We start from the raw sequence: 22,760 nt of genomic DNA on the forward strand, positions 1-22,760 counted from the left end.
AGACCTTTATTCTGGAACTAACCACCGAAGAGGATACACCTCAATTCCAGGACTCATCACTGAAGAGGATTGACCATCATTCTGGGACTCACCACTGAAGAGGATAAACTTCCATTGCTGGACTCACCATTGAAGACAATAGACCTCCACTGCCATCTTTCAATGCATCATGATAGCCTTTGTGAGTGGTGTCATGAGGTCAATGGATCACCTGTAGCTGGACATCTGGTTCGTAGCCCAATATCATGCAAACAGTGACAATGGTTGCATTTCTTGGCTTAGAATGTGACATCCAAATTAATTTTCACTACAGATGGATTAGTAGGGTCATATAATTTATTTTACTAACTAATATAGTGCCAACATATTCCATAGTCTTGTCATCAGTCACTGTCCCATATGGGGCTCACAATCTACATTCCTTATCAGTATGCCTATCAGTATACCTGGAGGAAACCCACAAAAACCTCACGGGGAGAACTTACAAAGACCATGCAGATGTTGTCCATGGCTGGATTCAATTAGTAACCACTGAGCCACCATTGTAACCACTGAGCCACTGTGCTCCATTCTTCCAATCAGGCGATCACCATTTTGCACCTCTTGTTCATCGGCTACCCCTGTATAACACTCTCATGGAGGATGAAGAGGGGGGATCCTGTGGCCCATATGGCTTCCTCTATATAGTACTCTCATTATATTATATGTAACCCTATAGGGGTGTCCTATATATTATACATAACTCTGTAGGGGGTGGTCCAATCCTTGGCTCCCCCTGTAGAACACTCTCATAGGGGGTGTTATATATATGACATGACCCAGTCCTCAGCTTCCCACATGTCCTATGACATCATCACTGTTGGGAGGGCGGCTTGCTATGAGTATATATGCCACGTGTCCTGGGGTAACCGCACCCCTGCAGCGCTCTCTGTGTATTTATTAGGTGTGTGTTTATTTCCAGTGATAAGACCCGGAGAGCGGGCGTCATGTCCGGGGACACCCAGATTATAGCCCTCCCTGTAAATCCAGGCGAGGGAGCGGTCTGCAGCTCATCGCTTCTACTTCTGGAAACATTCAGATACATAAGATAAAACCTGTCAAAATCTAGTCCTATGCACACTGTAGAGGGTTTGTTACAATGTACCAGGGCAGGTAAAAGTTGTTAGCCTGGAGTCCAGTACATAATAAACATTTAAGCTGCTGATGTAGTCACTGTGTGCACTGATACACTGTAACAAGCCCTCAGCTGTATGAGCAGGACTAGTCATGACATGTTTTCCAGTAAGATGAACAGAGATGTTACCTGTAAGATTCGGGGAGGGGGCAGGTACACATATGTGATGTGTTAAATATCATGGGCTACATTTATACAGGGTGAGGGGCTGGTACTCATATGCAGAGGGATCAGGAGTTTGGTGCATTGGTGCAACTCATTCCAATGGCGTCATATGCTCTATAATTAATACCTGGCCCTTCAGGGGTTAAAAATGGCTTCGGAGACTCTCTCTGGTGGCAGCTGTTCCACCCCTGGGGGCTCGCAGCTCTGACCTTGTCTGATATCAGCTTCTGGTGCAGGTGAAACAAACACAAGACACAACAACTGGCGTCAATTATGTCTTTCCCTGCCTGTGCCAGTCCTCACTGCAGTCCTGGCATTCTCTTCATGAACCAGGAGGCTCAGGATGAACAGTGTGACTCCATAGAGTCTCACACATATACTTATGTGACCTGTGATGAGCGGTGTGGCAGACGCTATCTGTGCCTTTGTTTTTTTATCTGTTTGCTGGTTTTGCAGTCTTCAATCATCGCACTTTAATATCTCGGTGAGGTTTGTGGTTATCAGAGCCTCGTGCCTCTCCGGTGACAGAATATCAGCGGCTCATCACAACCGTTTTTCTCAGAATTACAGATATGGAAAGAGCACAATCAGCTTATCTAGATGTTGTGTGTATACTGTATGTTTGTGTGTGTATATATATATATATATATATATATATATATATACCGGTCTGTGTGCATATAGATGTGTTGATGCTTGTGTACATGTAGGGTAACACATCAGTCATCACCTCCTCATCCAGTGTAACACAGAGGCAGCTGATAATCTTCTCTGGCTACAAAACAGAAACAAACACAAGATTGCATATATAGTGTATGTATTCATCCATGTGTGTATAGTATGCCTATTGTGTATGTACTGTATGTATTCGAGTGTGTACAGTATAAATGTGTGTATGTATTTGTATGTGTATAGTATGTATTTGTGTATGAATTCATGTATGTATTCAGAATATATCTGTACAAGTTGAAGGTGTATGTAGTGCATGTATTCCTTTATGTGTGTACAGCATGTATGTATGTATGAACTCTTCATGTGTATATACGATGTATGTACTGTATGTATTAATGTGTGTACAGCATGTATATGTATAGTATATTGTCATGTTTGTACAGCATGTATGTGTTTGTAGTATATGTATTCATGTGTGTACAGCATGTATGTATTCATGTATAGAGATGATGGGGCTGATCTTCCAGCAGGCACAGTCATGTCTCAGGTTCTGGAGATTATAACGGCTGTTTATAAACGTTGCGTCATGTTATAACGGCTGCAAACAATGACGGAAACGTTTATAAATAAAGAGCAGAAGCCGCACCTGCAGCGCAGTCAGAGGGGGAGGGCAGCGCAGACCCATCCAACGTGTTCACAGAAGGGTCCTGCAGTCCTATGTAAGGCAGAATCTCCTCTAATCCTCCAGTATTAGGACCACAAATCCAAAGTAATCCCTGAGCAACGTCACCGTCTGTGGTGTCCTCCTCCTATTCATATCAAGAATCTATTCCTACTAACATAGCTGAGGGTTTGCTGCAATGTGTCAGTGTATTGTACATAGCCATCAATTAGAATATATGCTGGGACAATAAATGGACACCTCAGATAGATGGCGACACCTGGCCTCTGTGGAGTCCCATTGATGTATAGGGTTTTGTAATGGACCCATGGTATAGCACGGTGTCACCTCCCGCGCCAATCTTGTCAGTTACAATATACCATTGTATAGTGACCGTCGGCCCAGCGCCCTCCATCTGACTAATGTAACCCTATGGACATGATGTGAACACAGAGCCTGGAGGTCCTACACGATGCCTACACTGATACACTGTAACAAACTACAGCAGTGTATGGGGTTGTTCATTGACAGCAAGAAGAGATTTGGACAACAAAAGTTAAATCTGTAAATGATTCAGTTCATTTTCATGAGATTGAATGAGCCCTTTAATCCTCATGAACCAGGGAGCTCAGGAAGAACAAACTATGGGTAGGGCTGCAGTGGAGAAGGGCCCTGGCAGAAATGAGGGCGATAATCAGCTCGAGCTCCCGGCTATGACTCCGGGAATGTGACCGGTGATGGGACTTGGCTAAAACATTGAATGAAGACGCTGGACGCTGAGCAGAGCTGATCCTGCGCCAAACTCTGCTGCATGAGAAACCAGATCAAAGATAAGAAGGGACACACAGGGTGGGGGTAACAGCCCTACAGCTCCTGGTCAGGGGTAGCATCCGGTAGGACTGAAAGCCAATACTGTTTATATATGGCGGCTGCTCCTACCACAATATGTCCGGTCTGATGGGTGACCCTACTGGATCCTGACCAAGGGCTGGCTTGTGTATATTTACTTCTGCATCTTATTGTGCGCTATGTGATGTGTATTGTCTGTATACGCTCATGAATTATTACACTGTATGATGTCACTTAAGAATTATGGTGTCTACTGCCATCTGGTACTGTCTGGATAGCGTGATGAGTCTAACCAAATGTGCAAAACTGAGTGGCCCTTTTTGCTTGTGTCACGGGGGAATTGTGGCTGTCCCGGTCTCCATTAGCATACTGTCAATGGGTTCTTTAATAAGGACTTACCGTGTCCTTGGAGATTGGCAGTATTATATACCGCTAGAAAGCTGACAGTGTGATCAATTTAGCTTTGCCATATGTGCCCCGGTTGCAGAGATATTGGTACTGTTACTTTCGGCACCAATATCCCTGCACTATCAGAGGGGCAGGCATTACAGCTCAACGTCATCACTATGGAAGTGTACTATCAGCGGGACATTCTGCAAGGAGTAAGACCCACCCTTCTGACAGTTTCAGCACCGATATCCCCGCACTAACAATACCAATATCTCTGCAACTGGGGCACATACCGGCAAAGCTGAATTCAACACACTGTTAGCTTTCTAGCGGTATATAATACCGCCAATGTCAGAGGACACGGAAAGTCCTCTATAAAACAATGCAGCTGGGGTTTGGTGGGGACAATCCTGCTGACAGGTTCCCTTTAACTACTTTGTGGCTGGACCTCAGTAAAGCGCTGATCTTGCGACGTCTCTATATACCCTCAAATAACAAAGGTGTTCTTGGTGTATGAAAATCTGCCCCCCCCCCCCCCCACACACACACACGTTATCATGTATGACAAAGATCCCATTAATCACAGTCGCAAAATCAGTGCACCCTTAACCGCTCAATTAACCCCTTCAGCTACCTAGACCACCAGGATTGTGACCATTAACCTTTGTAATGTCCTGGACCACCAAAGATTTATCAATAACCCCTTCCTGTCCTAGGCTACCAGAGATGTTAGCATTTTCTCCTTTCATGTCTTAGACCACCAGGGAGATATCATTAAAGGGATCCTAACATTAAGAATGTTTTTGTTCCTAACACGTAGGAATAGCCTTAAGAAAGGCTATTCATCTCTTACCTTTAGATGTCTTCTCCGCGCTGCTGTTCCGTAGAATTCCCAGTTTTCGCCGGTATGAGTTCTCTCGCAGCACTGGGGGCGGTCCTCAGCGCTCATGCCCACCAGCCACAAGAAAATGGCAGCTTACACAGTATTGTAAGCGGTCATTTTCTTGTTGCCGGCGGGCATGCGCAGTCGGCTTTGCCTTAGGCCCAAGGCCTAGAAGTTTGAAGCCAACCCCTGAAAGAAGACACGAAGAAGACCCATTCCAGAAGAAGATGGAGGTGGCACTGGAGAGTTGTCTCACAGCATTGGGGATGCCCCTAGTGCTGTTTGAGCGCTGGGGCCCGGCGAAAACCGGGATTTCTACAGAACGGCGGTGCGGAGAAGACATCTAAAGGTAGGAGACGAATAGCCTATTCCTACGTGTTAGGGACAAAAAATTTGATTTTAATGATAGGATCCCTTTAACTCCTTCATTGCCCTAGATCACCAGAGATGTTATTATTAACCCCTTAATTTCTCAAGACTACCAGGGAGGTTATGCTTAATCGCTTCACTGCATTACACCATCAGGGATGTCATCATTAACCCCTTCACTGCCCTATACCTCCAGGGATATTACCATTAACCCCTTATTTATTACCATTATCCCCTTTTCTGTCCTAGACCACAAGGGATGTTACTATTAACCCTTTCATTATTCTACACCATCAGGAATTTCACCGTTACTTCCTTGACCACCAGGCATGTGGTCCCTTCATTTTTCTAGACCATCACAGTTGTCAACCTTAACTCCTTCACTATATTAGACCACCAGGAATGATCCCATTAACCTTTTCAGTACTTTAGACCACCATGGATGTTACTATTAACCCTACCACTACTTTTAAGTGACATCTGGAATATAATGGTTTGTCCATGACTCTTTCATGTCTCTGGATAGATGGCGGAGATGATAGCATTGACCCCTTCACTGCTGTAGACCACAAGAGATGTTATCATTAAATAATCCAGACGGTGGTATTCTGAAGAGTGTTCTTACCGCTTTTAGATGCAGGGGCCCAACCAAAGGAGAAACATGTCCAGAATGTCTGCAGTAAAGTGTCCTGAAGCTTTTTTCCCCCCCGCACATGTTTCTGATCGCCCTCATTCATCATCATCATCCTTGGCGCAGGGTAATAATGGCGTCTTCACTAAACTAATTCGTCTTCATCATCGCCTGTCTCAGGATAAAAGAAGAATAAACGAAATGACAAGAATTGTTATGAGATGAGGAACCTGCAGATGTAAATTCCTGCTTGGCCAGCGGAAGGTGCCGCCATCTTGTCACTGGTAAGTTGGGTTCAGTTTTCCTTTTCTTTCTTCATTTCCTCCCGTCTCTCAGCACAAAAATCTGTTGTGTAAACTCGTGTGATACCTGAAGGATGAGTCCCGGGGCCTGGAGGACAGGGGCGTCACGTCTGTCTAGTGTCTGCCGGCCCTGCTGACACCATTACCAGGCCTGTCAGCTGCAAATAGAAATGTGGATAACCAACAGGAGACGCCGGCAGCACCATGTCTCCGATCAGCTGCTCATGCCTCCCCTCTACACGGCCTCATATACGTGGCCATATTACTATGCCCATACTCATACAGAGACCACAAACCCAACATAGCATTGTGCTACCACACAGCCTCCATACAATCATACAGTCTCCATGTGCTGCCATATATTCTCCATGCACTATCATAGTTCCATGTGCTGCCATATGTTGTCCATCACTTGCTATACAGTCTACAGTTGCATGTCTGTACACCTGTGGTCTTTCACGTTTTGGCCTGTGCAGCCCTGACTCCGGACACCCCTACGCTCCAAATTACTGCCATTAAGTAGACTATACGTTACTTTTATATGAATGTCATATTGATTTACTCCCCCTCCCCCACAGTCCCTCACCATGCAATTTGCAGAAGTATTTCTGAACACACTAAGGGCTCGTTCACACGGGCACAGAGGGGGCAGATTATGGTGCGTAATCCACGTCATAATCCGCCCCCTCACAATGGTGGTCTATGAAGACCGCCAGACTATTCTTTTCTGTGAGCGGCATGTTGCCACTCATAGAAAAAAGAAGCGGGCTGCCCTTTCTTCAGGCGGATTCCGTGGCCCATTGAGCCGCGGCGTCCACCTGGCGGGCAACGACCTCCAGTGTCGGCCCGTTCATTTGAGCCTACTCCGGAGGGGGAAGCCGCGACTGTTGGAAGCCGCGACAGTCAGGGCAGGTGGGTTTTGGCCCGAGAGTGACACGGTTCCCCGCGTCACTCTTGGTGCCAAAATCCGCCATTACGCCCCCTGTGTGAACTAAGCCTAATATTATTTTGGGAAAAAAAACAAGCAACCATTGCACATGAGAGTCCCATCATAGGATGGAAGAAAAGTCATGACATACTGTATGTATTACCAATATGGCCAGGCCCACTCTGTAAGACATTCATCTCACACAAAGTTTTTTGCAGGTGGAAAAAAAATCTGCTTCAGGAATTAGGAAACGGTAAAACCTTATACCTGCCAACCTATGCTGAGTGAACAGACCTGGAACCCTAGATCCCAAAAGGACAACAGAAATTCCAGCGTGACCTTAAGGATAATGCTTTCATCTGCCGTTACATCCCTGCCATTCGTCTAGGACAACCACGAAGCCCAAGCTTGATGCCACATAGTCAAAGAGATCAAGGCCATCTATCTCCGCTTCTGGATGCCCTCCCCGTAAACCCTGCCAATGAAAATGTCAGTCAGAGACCATATTATCAACTCCAGGAACGTACCGGGCCCTGAACCAAATGTTCAGTTCCAAGCAACAGAAGACCAAATGCCTAAGCGATGACAAGACCAGGAGGAGAGGACGACAACTGATTAATAATCCACTCTAAGTTGTCCAAACACAGACCCTGCCATTGCTGAAACGGCGTGCCCAAATTTGCACTGCCATAGTGGGGAAAAGCCTGAGCAATGTCAATCTGAAGAGGGATAGCTGAAAGATCGGAAACTCAGAAAGCCATCAACAAGTATGCCTGTTATGCAAGATAATGGAGATTCATTTTGAGGGATCTAGTAAGGTGGATCTGGTAGCCAAAGACAAGTGATGAGAAAAAACCTGGTCCATAGGCATCAGAAACCAGAAGACCTAGAAGGGTCTGCATCGGACGGAGCTGAACCCTCCAATAGATCCAACAACCTATACAATTGTTCATCAGGTTAACATTAAACCATGGACAATATCTATCTTGATCAATAATGATCATTATTATCATTGGTAACCCCACAAAACGCTATACCAAGAGCCAACAAACAGGAAGCCATTCTAATAGTGGATGACCAACCTGGGACTGTTTTCACTACCTACACCAAGGAAAAGCTAATAAGCTCAACTGTGGCATGATATTGAGTAGCCCATTGGCTCAGAAGCCAAGATGATGACAACTGGAAACAAAGTGCAATTCAATACTGGACTTTCCCAACAAAGCCTGGGGGCCCATATCCCTGGACAAGGGCAAAGCCTCCACAGAAATCTCATCATTCACCAACAAATCTTTGAAGAAGAAGGAGAGGTAAGTAAAATGAATCTTACCAAATTCATTTTTGGGGACAATGTCTTCCTGTCTCCCATTCCTGGAAGAAAGGCTTGAAACCATCTTGTACAAGAGAATACCCATAAACCAGAGGTTTGCAATATTGCTCTTAAGAAAGGTATACTTTGGAAAGTCCACAGGGTTGACCATACACAACCCACCTTACCTCCTCATACATTAAGTAACCTTCCTCTTGACTAGGTTCAGTCTATTCCCCCATAACAGCTATAAGAACTACAGAGACAACAGCAAGATGGCCAAACTGACCTGATATGTCAACAAAGGGAGCAGGTTATGATACGTTACGATAAGTAGTGATTGACCTCTGATATCACCCACTCTGCCTCCCGTGACATCATCAGCATATGGCACCATTCTCAGAGACCAGGGTCCATCCCAACTCCCAGCGACAGTCCACAATCAACCCTCCTAAGAAAAGGGTCAATGGCAAATGTATAACAGCGGGCAACAGGGGCAACAATGGCAACCACTAGATCCAACCCGAGATGAGGGGTCAACGCAACCATTCACAAAGGAGAAACACCTTGCTCCTTCAAAAGGGTGACTGGTACTTCCCATAATCCGTCTCAAAAACTAAGGACACTTCTAAAGCAAAGATGTCACTCTGGAGACGTCCTCACCGCTACCTCCAGGTGACACAAGATGAAGTCTCATCCTGAGGGCATCTGTCCAGACTTCTGAGGCTCAAGAGGATGAATCTGGCCACCTTCTTCTATACCTGTAATATCTCTAGAAGCTTCTCTGCTCCACAGTCATGGCCAGACAAGGGAGACTGAATAATGTCTTTACATCAAGACAAGCAGGTTCAAAGATGAAGGTCAGCTCTTAAGGCAGGGGCTGTATAACTCTGCTAAATAAAACTGCTGACAAATAATGAAATAGTGGTTATGGGGTTGAATACTTTGGCAAAGCACTGTATATATTGGTCTACACATTACATAAGGCATACAGATGGTCTCTCTATAAACACTCGGTCTCTGCTCCTCGTCTTCCTCTGTACACACTCCTGTCACCATCCCAGGATCTGCACAATGTGAGCCACACTACATCCTGGACATCACTCTGGTCTTCATGTCGCCCTAAGGTTTCTATTTGAGCCCCATCCCTCTGTGATTCATCCACCCTTTCCCCGATACACATCAGTAGGTGCAGAGCCTGACACCATGGACAGATTAGATTGTGAGCTTCTGGGGTCAGATGATGGGAGTGATACATTGTGTGTGATATAGGGAGATTAGATTGTTAGATCCTGGGGTGAGGGATGATGGGAGTGATACATTGTGCGTGATATAGGGAGATCAGAGTGTGAGCTCCTGGGGTTAGGGGTGATGGGACTGATACATTGTGTGTGATATAGTAGATTAGATTGTCAACTCAGGGGCGTAAGGAATGATGGGAGTGATACATTGTGTATGTGATATGGGGAGATTAGAGTGTGAGCTCCTGGGGTCAGGGATCTCTTTTCTCTCTTTTACTCTATTTTTCCATCTTACTCTTTTCCTCTCCCTTTCGTTCTTTCTTCCTCTCTCTCTCTGTCTCTTCCTGTCTCTCTCTTTTTTTTCCTCTCTCCCTTCATTTTTGTCTCTTCCTCTCTCTTTTCCTCTCTGTTCTTTTCTTCCTATGTCTCTTCCTGTCTCTCTTTCTTCCTCTCTCCCTTCATTTTTGTCTCTTCCTGTCTCTCTCTCTCTTTCTTCCTCTCTCTGTCTCTCATTGCCTCTTTCTATGTCTCTCTTTCTCTCTGTCTCTTCCCCGCACTCTCCCCTCCCACTCGGCTGTCTCTGTTCGCAGGTCGTATCACTGACAGATCACAGTGCAGAGTCAAGTGTATGAGGCAGAGCAGAAATCATAAGAAGAACTCAGGAATTGTGAGGGCGAGACAGACTCACACGAAGAGACAGCACAGAGAGGTGCCAAGCAGGGGAGAGGAGTGGGACAGAGACTCCCCAAGAGAGCAGCAGAAGAGGAAGAGAAAGTGAACACTGAGACATTCCCTGAGGAGGAGACGAGAGACAGACAGAGGAGGCGACCACTTTCCAAGGAAAAGACTGGCAGCACTGGCGGCTGGGAGTGATAGTGAGTAGTACTGGAGATGTTTGAGTCTCCTTTGATAACGGCTCAGCCGTCCCTTCATCCGACCGTCCACCACTTCTGTGAGAACTCTACCCGGGTACATGCCGATGGTAACCCTGCCATCAGCACCCTCATGTTTGCCTTGGGAGTATTGGGGAACCTGCTGGCGCTGGGCATCTTGGGGGTCCATCGGAGAGAAAGAAGAGCACGCGCCACTCCATTTTGTGTCCTGGTGACGGGACTGGCTGTGACGGATCTTCTGGGCACCTGTGTCCTGAGTCCAGTGGTTTTTGTCTCTTACGCTCAGCAGGCATCTCTCCTGGCATTGGGCTCTCAGCCACTTTGTAAACTTTTTGCATTTGCGATGACCTTCTTCAACCTATCCTCCATGATGATCCTATTTTTCATGGCCTTTGAGCGTTGTTTGGCACTAAGTCATCCCTATGTGTATGCCCAGCATAGTTGGGGGCACCGCCTGGCACGGGCGGCTTTGCCCATTTCCTACATTTTGCCAGCGCTGCTCTGTGCACTGCCACTGGTCGGGGTTGGTGAACATAAACAATACTGTCCTGGAACCTGGTGTTTCATTCGCATGGCAGTGCCTCCTACAACCGAGAGAGCTGGGACTCTCGCCTTTTCTCTGCTGTATGCCACCTTAACAGGGCTCCTGATCCTGGCAATATTGATCTGTAAAGCCTCTGTAACTGCCAGCCTGTGCCGCATGAGGAAGGGACAGAGGGCGAGAAGAGGGTCACTGCGACGAGGGGGAGCCCGAGGATGGTTTCTGGGAGCTGGAGAAGAAGAACTAGAACATCTCATCCTCCTGGTGCTCATGACCATAATATTCATGGTGTGCTCGGTGCCCATGACGGTGAGTGCCTCAAACTGGTGGGTGCTGGGTATGTATTATTGTAATGGGGGAAGGTATAAGCTACTGACAACGGACCAAGGAAGACAAGAGATGGCACAGAGGGGTTAATTTAATGTTAACTAAACTTTTGGAGAGCTTGTGAGACAACTAGTGGGGTCTCTACAAATGGCGATATCTTGGGCATTAAGAAACTTGCTTTTGGTGCCATATGAAGCAGGAGAATCTCTTCTAAGGTTCCCCTCTAATTCTGATCCCGACCGTGTTCTCAACCAGTGATGTCTCTGTAAGTCATACAGGTAGAACTGCCTCCTTAGAAAAGAATCTCCGACTTCATATGACACTAAAAGAAAGTTTCTGTGTTTTATAGTGCCCCAGATATCTTCGTTTCCTCTTCACACGGCCACTACACACAGAGAAGCAGGGGAAGAATAAAAAGAGGCGAAAAGGAGACAAAATGTGTCAACAAAGTTATTGCAAATTGTATTAATGACACAAATACTGCAAGTTGTCAAAAAGTTCCATCATCAATCACTGTGTACAGGGAGGTGCAGAAAGTGACCCCAACACTCAGCCATGACATCTCAGGGTCGAGGTCACTCAGCTCAGGGTCTTGTTCTCTACATATAATAAAATTGTCAGGAGGAAACAAGATGGGAAGAAAAGATCGAATAAAATAAATCATTATAAAAGATAATGACATGCTGACACTTGGGGTACAGGGTAATGACATGCTGACATGTGGGGTACAAGATAACGACATGCTGACACTTGGGGTACAGGATAATGACACGCTGACACTTGGGGTACAAGATAATGACATGCTGACACTTGGGGTACAGGATAATGACACGCTGACACTTGGGGTACAGGATAATGACAGGCTGATACTTGGGGTACAGGACAATGGCACATTGACATGTGGGGTACAAGATAATGACACTGATATTTGGGGCACAGTATAATGACATGCTGATACTTGGGGTACAGGACAATGGCACATTGACATCTGGGGTACAGGATAATGACACACTGACAAGTGGGGTACAGGACAATAACACATTGATACTCGGGTAGAGGATAATGATCGCTGACATGTGGGGTACAGGACAATGATACGTTGATACTTGGGGTACAGGATAATGATCCCTGACACTTGGGGTGCAGGATAATAACAGGCTGACATATGGGGTACAGGATAATGACACGCTGACACTTGGGGTACAGGAAAATGACACGCTGACACTTGGGGTACAGGATAATGACACACTGATACATGTGGTACGTGACAATCGTACACTGACACTTGGGGTGTAGGATAGTGACACCCACATACCCTGAATATTGGGATAATTGTGGTTTTTGACTGCTGTGTTAGGTTGGTTTGTCGCCAGCAGATTTGGGGTTAACTGGGTTTAGGGGTTTGTGCAGTGACGTCTATTAGTCTATTATCTGAGGCCTCATCAGAGTCACCTAATAAACCTGAGTGAAGGAGATGGTAAATGTCTGCAATCACTGGATCCCTTTGGGGGGGGGGGGGGGGGGCTAGCAACTGCAGAGCTTCTCACCAAATCTCAGCAGAGCATTGCACCCCTCCACATTCCCCCTCCACCAGCTCACTTGTAACTACAAACTTCAAATATTCAAAATCATTAATTGCAATTTTCGTTTTAGAAATCTATCAGATAATCCGAATTCCCTCGCAGGGAACATCCCTGGTGGCCTAGGATAGTGAAAGGGGTCATACATTAAGTAGGGCAGTGTTTTTCAACTTTTTCCAGTGAAGTAACCCCTTGTGAGAAAACATCCCAACCCAAGAACCCCCCAAATAGCCATCACTGATAATGAAATAAGACTTGGAGCCTTCCTTAACAATGATGTAATGATCCCACAGTGCCCCCATATGTAGTAAAATGGCCCCTCAGTGCCCCCACATGTAATATTGTATAATGGCCTTCACATATAAAATAATGACCCCCCCAGTGCCGCATACATAGGGATTTTCCAACAATTTCAGGTTTGGAAAAATCTGCATTTTCTGGGGTTCATCATTTACAAACTAATATTATACTATGGGGTCTTTTCAGACCCCCAGAGTATAATGATTGGAGACCCAGGGGAGGTGAATAAACATAACAAACAGTGTTACTCACCTGCCCTTGCTCCCTGGGCTCTTCCGGTCTCCATAGATGATGTCAGGGACTGCTGAGACCTGTGATTGGGCATCAGTGGTTATGTGGCCTAATGATTCTATGCGTCTGTATGCCACATGACAGCTGAGGCCCAATCACAGGCCTCAGCAGTCCCTAATCTCATCTGTGGAGGCCGGTAGAGAATGGGGAGTAGCATCGGAGAAGGGGAGGTGAGTATAATAGTAGTTTCTGAAGTGGCAAACCCCCAAACTACTATTAGAGGCAGGGGGAGTTCTCTCACAGTGGCGCATACTCCCAGGGGTACAAGTACTGCACCTTGAGAACCACTGGTCTAGGACAGTGAAGGAGTTAATGATGACATCCATTTTTGTTTCGGACAATAAAGGGCTTATTGGTAACATCCCCGTTGCTTTAGGGCAGCAGACGTAACCCTCTTTTTGCTCTTCTATCCGTAGCTGTGCACTGTTCGGATCTGGAACAATCAACCAATCACAGAGCAGCCTATTTGGAGTAGAGGCTTTGTGATTGGATGACCCAGTCACATCTTTTATGTCGAACCCTATCTCCTCCAGCAGAACATTGTACCCTATTTACACGTCCAATTTCTTTCTCACAGCTCCGGGCTTTCCTGGGTGCCCTCTACAACAATGGTGATGTACTGGATGAATCGGGCGACCTAATGGCCTTCCGATTCAGCGCACTCAATCCCATCCTGGATCCCTGGATCTTCATCATATTCCGAGGATCTGTGTTTCGAAAACTCCGTTCCCTGCTCTGCTCTGCCTGGAACAAACCCACCAAACCAATTCTGGCCGCTGGTTCTGTAGAAACTGGAACCATCAGCCCGATGACCTCTATCACTGGACCTTGAGAGATGCCAGAGAAAAGCAGCACAACAAAAAGGGACCCCGAGAGCTCGGCGGAGGGTGGAGACCTGATGGCGCACTATAGGGGCACTTGTGGAGTCAGCTGTTACACTGTGACGAGTGCGCAGCAATGTCTTATTACTGTCACACCGCCTGCATAGCATTGTATAGTGTGGACTAATGGCTGCCCTTGAGTCAGATTCTCTGTTATCAGCTCCACGACAACAGTGTTAATAGGTGGTATATAGATGTGGGCCACTACCGGACCTGGGACCTCATAAGAATAAAGTTTACTGAAGGATGGATGGAGGTTAATGGTGGTCCATGACCCCTGAGGACTACAGATCCCGCACTGTAACTGCATTATTGTATTTAGTTTATTGCACTAAATGTTTGTGAGATAAACCTTGTCTGTGCCTCTGATTCCTGCAGCATCAGCCCCAAGAGAGGAGGGGACAGAGGGCGAGAAATGCAAACCCCATGAGATACAACCTGAGAGCAGATCTGACCCAGTATACGTAGACTGTTGTAGAAAATCTACAAAGCAAGAAGAGGAACCGGGATTGACCTTGTCATGTAATCAGGACCCCCCATTACATCATCAGGACTGTGCCCATCAAATCAACACAACTGATCCCATAACATAATCAGGACCGATCCCATAACATAATCAGAACCATCTCCCTCACATAATCAGGACCGATCCCATAACATAATCAGGACATCACATAATTTAGTCTGACCTCCTCCATTACAGCTTTCTTGGAAGCAGGGGTGATCCATGGCTTTCTGCCGCCTGAGGCGGACGTCAGAAAGCCGCCCCCCCCCCCCCGGAGGAGGGGGCCGAGCCGAGGGGGCGGGGCCGAGCGGAGCGAGCGTCTTTAGCAGGCAGAGAGCAGGCAGGGAGAGGACCTGCTCTGTGCCTGAACGTGAGGGGAGGCCGCTGGAGCAGCGCTGCTCCAGCAGCCTCCCCAATCCACCCAATCGGTGACGGTGACCCTAAGCCAGTCCAGGACAGCTTGTCCTGGACTGGCTTAGGTCAGCAAAAATGCCGCCCTCCCCGTGGCCCTGGCATAGCGCCGCCTGAAGCGGTCGCTTCAGGTCGCCTCATGGGAGGTGCGGCGCTGCTTGAAAGGGTTTTCCCTCAAATATATTTACATTTGTAGACAATAACGTGAACTATTTTTGCAAACGTAAGTAGTTAAAATTTTTGCAACGTTTCAAAGATTTTTTTTTAATCATCTCAGTGGTGACATCTTTTATCTTGATCGGTCACCAATGAATACGACCACAAATGCAGAAACTTTTTACGGTCTGATTTCTCAGAAACCCAGCCATGATGTGCTTATTGTGGTCAGGTTATCTACTCATACATGTAGCGTTCCTCCTGATAACCAGCCATGATGTCCTTATTGTCATACCTCCCAACTTTCAAAGGAAAGAAAAAGGGACAAAATATGTGGTGCGTATAGCGTGCTGCGACAAGTTTAGCTCCTCCCACTTCTAAATTGACGCCACTCATTCCGATCCATTTATCTTTGTGCTTCCCACACAATAACCCTAATATCACATGCCCCCACATTATAATGTTCTCCTTAAATTGACCCCACAATATAAAGTCTCTCTCCTGGTGCATCCACAGTTTAATGTCCTCCTCCAGTTACCCCCTGTGTTTAATGTCCCCCTCCAGTTGCTCCCAGTTTAATGCCTCCTCCATCTGCCCCCAGTTTAATGTTCCCTCTATCTGTCTTGTACTCACCTGACTAGAATGGAGTTGCTTCAGGTAGGTCCATGGTCTCGGTGCTTCCTGGAAAGTCAGCATAGGGTCTATGTCTAACAAGCACAGCACACAGGCAGCCGCCCACCAAGGTCCAGATCACAACAGCATACAGGCAGCAGCACCCCATGCACTGAGGTCCCCTCTCACCACCAAAGCACACCGGGGGCAGCCCCCCTCCTCCCAACACATAGGTGGCAAGACCCCAGGGGCCAGACCCCTACAATACACTGGCAGCGCCCCAGGGTCTACCACCAGCAACCCCCACACTCACACAGGCAGCACCACAGGAACTCCCTACTTACATGAAGGTAGCACCCCAGGGGCCCGCACACCACACAGCAGCACCCTTCGGACCCTCCACCACATGCACACAGGTGGAAGTAACCAAGGGACCACCACCACTTCCTCACACACAGGTAACACCCCATGGACCCCCAAACATGCATACAGGTGGCAGAACCCTGGGACCACCTCCAAAACCCCCTCTTACACAAGCAACACCCCAGGAAACCCCCATACAATATCAATACCCCAGGGATCGCACACAGACACATGCAGAAGCCCCCAGGGACCTGAACCCCACAAGACCTTGCCTCCCATTACATGGCAGCAGCGCCCCAACGACCACTGCCCTCCCCTTAGATATCAGCAGCACCCCAAGGACCCCTACTCCCCCTCTTAGATGCCAGAAGCATCCTAAGGATCCCTGTCCTGCTCTAGATGCCAGCATATAACAAAGGACCCTGTATCCCTCGTTGCCAACGGCTCCCAAGGACTCCTCTCCCACCCTAAACATCAATCCATCTTTGCTTCTTTTTGAATAAACATCTTTCACCCAAAGGTAAAATACTATATACCTACAGTATGTGAGCAGAGCCTTGGCCTTGGTCACATTTAGTTAATCCATTTTTCGTTTTGTTCCTTTTGTTTATTTGTTTTTTTAAAGACAAAATGAAGATTACATCCAGAATGCATGTACGGAAAAGATAATAAAACCAATTATATATAAAAACAAAACAAAAACAACCCAATCAATCCAATTCCTTAGACCCTCCTGGATACAGTCCCATATAAAACATCACTCTTTCTTCAACTCTTCCACATGCAGTCCCTTGTAAATTCATCACTCCCTCCCCTCAGCCTCCTCTAACATGCAGTCCCATGTAAAACAATCCTATCACTCCCCTTCCATCATGCAGTCCCACAAAACCCCTCACTGCTTTCTGTTTCCCATCTACAGGTGCTCCACTCCTGCATCCTCTATAGCAGGCATGTCAAACCCAGGGTACCCTGAGGGCCACATGAGTAACAAGAGGTTGTTGCGAGGGCCGCACACAGCAGCTAATGGCTAGGGCCTAGGGGACTGATCACTAATACCATGCATCGCAAAAATCCGGCATTTCTATTGCAGGCTACATAGAGTAGCCTACAATAGAAAGTATAGAATGACAGGCTGGAGCCTCACAAGGCTCCCGGCTGCCATAAAAATGCACGCAGGCTCTGAATCTTGCTCCGGGTGCCTGCGATTGCTGGTAAAATGGCACCTCAGTTAAAGCTGGAAGACACCATTATTGTGTTGGAGTGCTGGGGAAGGGTTGGAGTGCTGGGGGGGGGGCTGGGGGAGGGGGGCTTCTGGATTTCTGGCCCTTCCTTGGGCCTGAGGACTGTTTTTTCCCACCCACTTGCAATTCTTGCACTTAGGGGTTAATAGGAGCCCTACAGACTGTAATGCTCCAATTAACCCCCAAGTGAAAGAATTACAAGGTGAGTTGGAAAAAAAAACAGTCCTCAAGCCCAAGGAAGGGCCAGACAGACATCAAAAAGAGCCCCCCTCCCCCAGCACCCCAACCCTTCCCCAGCACTCCAACCCCCCCCCATCATCATAAATCTAGTATTTATCCCCTATCCGTAGGATAGGGGTTAAATACTTGAAAAATCACAATTTCTTCTGCAGAAGCTTACCTGCTTCTGCTCTTCAGCCTGCGCAGCGGTCTTGTGAGACCGCATAGGACGCAGGCACATGTTGGGTCTGGGCCTGATTACGTGGCCACGTCACCCGGCGTGTGGGGAGGAGGGGGCGGAGAGGAGGGAGGAGGGGGCGGAGCGGAGCAGGCAGAGAGCAGGCAGGGAGACCTGCTCTCTGTGAAGGGTGAGAGGCGGCCGCTGGGGCAGCGCTGCGTCCAGCAGGGCCACCCCAATCCACCGCTCACTTTCCCTGTCGAGACGGTGACACTAAGTCAAAAAATGCTGCACAAAAGTCTCAAACTTTGTCTCTAAAGTTTAGAGACAAAGTTTGAGACTTTTGTGCGGGCCGCAGATATGCCTGTAAAGGGCTGCATGCGGCCCACAGGCCGCATGTTTGACATGCCTGCTCTATAGAGCACAGAGCTGTGATGCAAGAGAACCCGCCCTCATTGGAGAGGCCCCGCCCCTTCCTATGACATCATACCTACCAGGAGATACTCCGTTCTGGAGACAACCGAGCACAGAGATACAGTGTAGAGGTAGGGGCTGTTCACTCCTGCTTCACCACTGTATTCAATTCCTCTACATCCTCTCTGGAAACCAATTCAGCCTTTTGAAAATTCTGCAGATTGACAGATTGCTAATGCAGCATCGGCATTCCGTTGCGGCATCCGTGGAATCCGCGCATGATAGGTCATGTTTAGAGATGAGCGAACATTGTTCGATTGAATAGATATTCGATCGAATATCAGGCCGTTCGAGGTATTCAATTCCAATCGAATACCACGAGGCAAACGCACTAAAAATTCGTATCCCCTCACACCTTCCCTGGCGCTTTTTTTTGCACCAATAACTGTGCAGGGGAGGTGGGACAGGAACTACGACAACGGAGGCAATGAAAAAAAATCGGAAAAAGTAATTGGCTGGCTAAATCAGGTGACCTCCAATTTATACGAATGATGGATTTAACATTCGGTTAATTTGAGACTGTGAACTAGACAGGGATAGATGTACAGGCAGGGTAAGCTAGGGATTACCTTTATTTAGGGGGGAATGTCTCTCACCCAGCTCTTTGGGGCGCTATCTGGTCGGGATTCCTGTCAGTTTGCGATATGCACGAGCTGACTTTTTCCCATAGAAATGCATTGACCAGCGTTGATTGCCATACAGAGTACAGCATTCGGCCAATCAACGCTGGTTCTGTCGGAGGCTCGTCTGTGAGGAGGCGGAGTCTAAGATCGGACCAGAATGGAGACTGCTGTGGACCGATCTTAGACTCTGCCTCCTCCGGCAGAACTAGCGTTGATTGGCCGAATGCTGTACTCTGTATGGCATTCGGCCAATCAACGCTGGTCAATGCATTCCTATGCCGAGATGCAGCAGTGCTGGCCGTGCGCTCAGCTTGTCTACACCGGAGATGCAGTCAAACTGAGCACACGGCCAGCACTGCTACACCGGAGATGTGAACCCTGCTGCAAACGAGCATTTTTTCCCCATAGACTATAATGTGGTATGATATTAGTTCGAATAGTCGAATATTGAGGGGCTATTCGAAATGAATATCGAATATTTTACTGTTCGCTCATCTCTAGTCACGTTGCTTCTTTTTTCTGCTACTAGCTAGCGGGAAAAAAAAAGCGGTTGGTTCCCATTGAAGTCAATGGGAGCCATTTTTGCAGGTGGATTTTGACACGGAAAAAAACTCTGTGAGAACATACCCTTATATTCCCAAATGCAGTGCAGATACAATGTTTCTGACAATGTCGCTGCCTACAATGCCCACTTGTATGTGGAGGGAGACACAGAGCAGAAGATATACTCCTTGGTACTATTAGTAACGCACCCTTTTTTGCTTCTCTTGAGCAGGCTCATGAGGTGTAAGACAGCATGGAAGTGTTCCAGCTTACACATATCAAAGAAGGGAAGGGGGAAGCACTGTTGCTTTTAGGGAGATGTCCATCGACAATTGCAAAGAGCAGCCACATTCTCTGCCATGAGTGTATAAATTGGACAGTATTCTGGCTATGTATCCTCCCACGAGGCTCAGTGCGTGCCATTAACTGTCTAACAGCAGTGGAATCCACTAAGTGGTACAGTAGCACCGCCAGCAGCTTGGCCCGGTGGTTGTTCAGTTGGCACACAAGCAGATGTCCTAGCATGTATTAGTATTTCCTGTCCACGCATTCCATTATGGATGACTGACGATGGAACAGAGGAGAAGTAGTCAGAAGAGAAGCAGTAGATGAGGATGCTGACAGTGATGATGACTCCATGGATGTGGCCTGGGTACTACAATGATGATAACGTGGAGGATGACCTTGCTCACATTGCTAGCTAGTACCGTTTTTCTACAAGGACAGAAGACGCTGCTTCAGATGCTGAAAAACAGTCATTGTCTGTGACTTGTTGGCTATCTGCAGCACATGGCAATGGAGAAAAAAAATGTTCACTTGGGAGATGCATGTATAAAAGCAATGGCATCACCTTTTCCCAAGCTGACCACTATGGAAACAGATCAGCCCCAGCAGATTTTGATGTTTAAGCAGTATGCCGAATCAGACTGACGTGTTATGGGCGTTTTGTTCCCACCTCTGTATTTGTCCATGTACTACTACCACCACCAAAACAGTCACGTCTTATACACTGCCATCCAAACACTGAATGTTCTTATACAACTTATCTACAGGAACACCGTCTTAGCACCCAGGGTGATGTCTTTTAGGAGAAAAGGCGGCGCCCCCACTGGAGATCAGAGATGACAGAAATGAACTGTAAAGGAGGAGGAATTTACTGACCACTGGCTCAAAGTCATGGTGTCACTGTCACAGGTAAAATCCTGCTGTGATGATGAGCACGTCATCTGGCCCACAATAGCATGTGCAATAATACTACTCAGATTATTAATATACTAATGGCAGTATAGCCATGCTTTCTACATAGATACAGTAGAGAAACCAAACCATGATGCCCTCCTCATCAAGTGTCAGGGATGTGAGGCAGCAGAGTCACACTAAACCATAATTCTCCCTACACCAGCTGCCCAGACCTTGGCAGAGCAAAGTCACCCCAAACCATAGTGATCCGTACATCAGGCTGCACAGTTGGTATAAGTTGTTAGTGCGGTGTACAGTGTTATGGTCATTTTAGCTCCACCGTCCACAGAACATCCTGTTGGATCTCGGGTAAATTTAAGATGAGCTGCTGTTTCTTTAGATAGCAGCAACTTTCCTTCTGTTGGTCATTGTTGTCTCATAGTGGACACATGCACAAAGGGTCCTGCTGGTTGTAGAATCTTCTCCAGGTCTTTTGCTGTTCCCCTTGTGGTCTTTCTCGGTTACTCATTATACCCTTAGGGGGGCGCTCACCACTAAGGGATAGCAGGAAGAGTCCTGAATTTGCTCCATTTGTAGACAATCTGTGTAGTTGTGGCTTGGTGCACACCCAGGTCTCCTGGTGCCTTTTCAAGCTTTGTGCATCCAATTCAGTGCACCACAAAGATGGTTCTGTGTCTCATCACAAGATAATGCAGAAGTATCTATGGTGGGAAGTCCGTGACCTCTGACCTTGGTGCTCCCATGTGGGGGTAGTATTACTGGAGTCGTCACTGTACAGAGTGGATTTATAGCATGACCTTTATAGTAATGATTTATAGCATGGTTAAAATAAAGCTTTGTTATAAGCAGCGACTACTGGAGCAGGAGAATGATTCTCAGGTGCAGGGAGCGATCATCAGAGATACAGGGCACACTACGTGTCTGCAGTCATATGGTCACAATGCAATGTTAAATCAATAAAAGAAAACATAACCCTTCACCATCATAAACCATATGGCAGCCACATACTGCAACTATACGCTTCTATAAGTGTTAACCCCTAATCTCCTGAAGAGGAAACAAGTTGAAAGTGAAAAAGTGCAAGAACCAGAACAGGAGAAAATCAGTGAAAAGACTGTGCTGCCATCTGGTGTTTGAATGAGGACACTGCAATGTCTCCCACATAGAGCCTGCACCTCATGTGCTGCTGATCTCTACCAGTCTGCAGTTTGGACTAGGACGTAGTTATTCTGTATCTATTACGGCGGTATGCTCTGTAGCTAGCTCTGGGTGACAATATTCACAATGTTATCTACATTCTGACTCTGTCATGCTTCTGTTTTTTTTAGGGAGTGGTGTCACGGTTTATGGGACTGACCATCACATCTACATCAGCGCTCTGCAATGGTCAGGAAACTACAATTCCCAGCACATCTTGTAGTGGGGAAAAAACCCTCACCCAAATTGTCTGTTTGCAGGCGCTAATACCTACCATGGCTCATTCAGAAACAGGCAAGGAGCTCTAACAATAAGGATCCATGCACACAGCCATGGTCTGTGTGCCAGTCATGTTTTTCACAGCCAGAACACTGACCTTTCATATTGTGTGGCCCGTGTTTTATCCTCGACCCATGGATGAGTCAGTTAGACCGATGCAAAACTCAGGGCAGGTTCTACACTTGTCCGTTTTGCGTCCGAGCTCACTGCCGAAAGTAAATGTGTCCATATCCATGGATATCATCCCTATGCTGTCCAACCATAGTCGTGGTCATGGTCTTATACTTAGGGCCGGGCCTGACATGGTGGTAGGTTTCCCGATCGGCCGCACATGACCTACAGCTAATCTGCATATTGAAATGACGCCAGATG

General features: G+C 47.0%; 2 protein-coding genes across 2 annotated transcripts in view; both read left to right on the forward strand.

The window, feature by feature from the left end:
- Window positions 1–2,655, forward strand: part of BRWD3 (bromodomain and WD repeat domain containing 3) — a 356,261-nt gene extending 353,606 nt beyond the window's left edge. The window contains exon 41 of the transcript XR_012711825.1: window positions 2,644–2,655. The gene's annotated coding sequence lies outside the window, so the exon portion shown is untranslated. The remainder of the gene's footprint in view (window positions 1–2,643) is intronic.
- Window positions 2,656–5,989: 3,334 nt separating this feature from the next.
- Window positions 5,990–14,728, forward strand: PTGIR (prostaglandin I2 receptor). The gene is made up of 3 exons (XM_075259274.1): window positions 5,990–6,078; window positions 10,165–11,317; window positions 14,084–14,728. Exons 2-3 carry the CDS (start codon window positions 10,466–10,468, stop codon window positions 14,336–14,338), a joined length of 1,107 nt encoding a protein of 368 aa, XP_075115375.1. The 5' UTR covers window positions 5,990–6,078; window positions 10,165–10,465; the 3' UTR covers window positions 14,339–14,728.
- The last annotated feature ends 8,032 nt before the right edge of the window (window positions 14,729–22,760 follow it).

This window comes from Leptodactylus fuscus, chromosome 11 (assembly GCF_031893055.1).
Source record: "Leptodactylus fuscus isolate aLepFus1 chromosome 11, aLepFus1.hap2, whole genome shotgun sequence".
Lineage (NCBI taxonomy): Eukaryota > Metazoa > Chordata > Amphibia > Anura > Leptodactylidae > Leptodactylus > Leptodactylus fuscus.

What these genes read in the sequence shown, in the direction of transcription:
- PTGIR (XM_075259274.1), top strand. Translation starts at nt 10,466, where the DNA reads ATGTTTGAGTCTCCTTTGATAACGGCTCAGCCGTCCCTTCATCCGACC. An exon ending in TGTGCTCGGTGCCCATGACG is followed by an intron (nt 11,318 to 14,083) that starts GTGAGTGCCTCA and finishes TCTTTCTCACAG; the next exon opens with CTCCGGGCTTTCCTGGGTGC.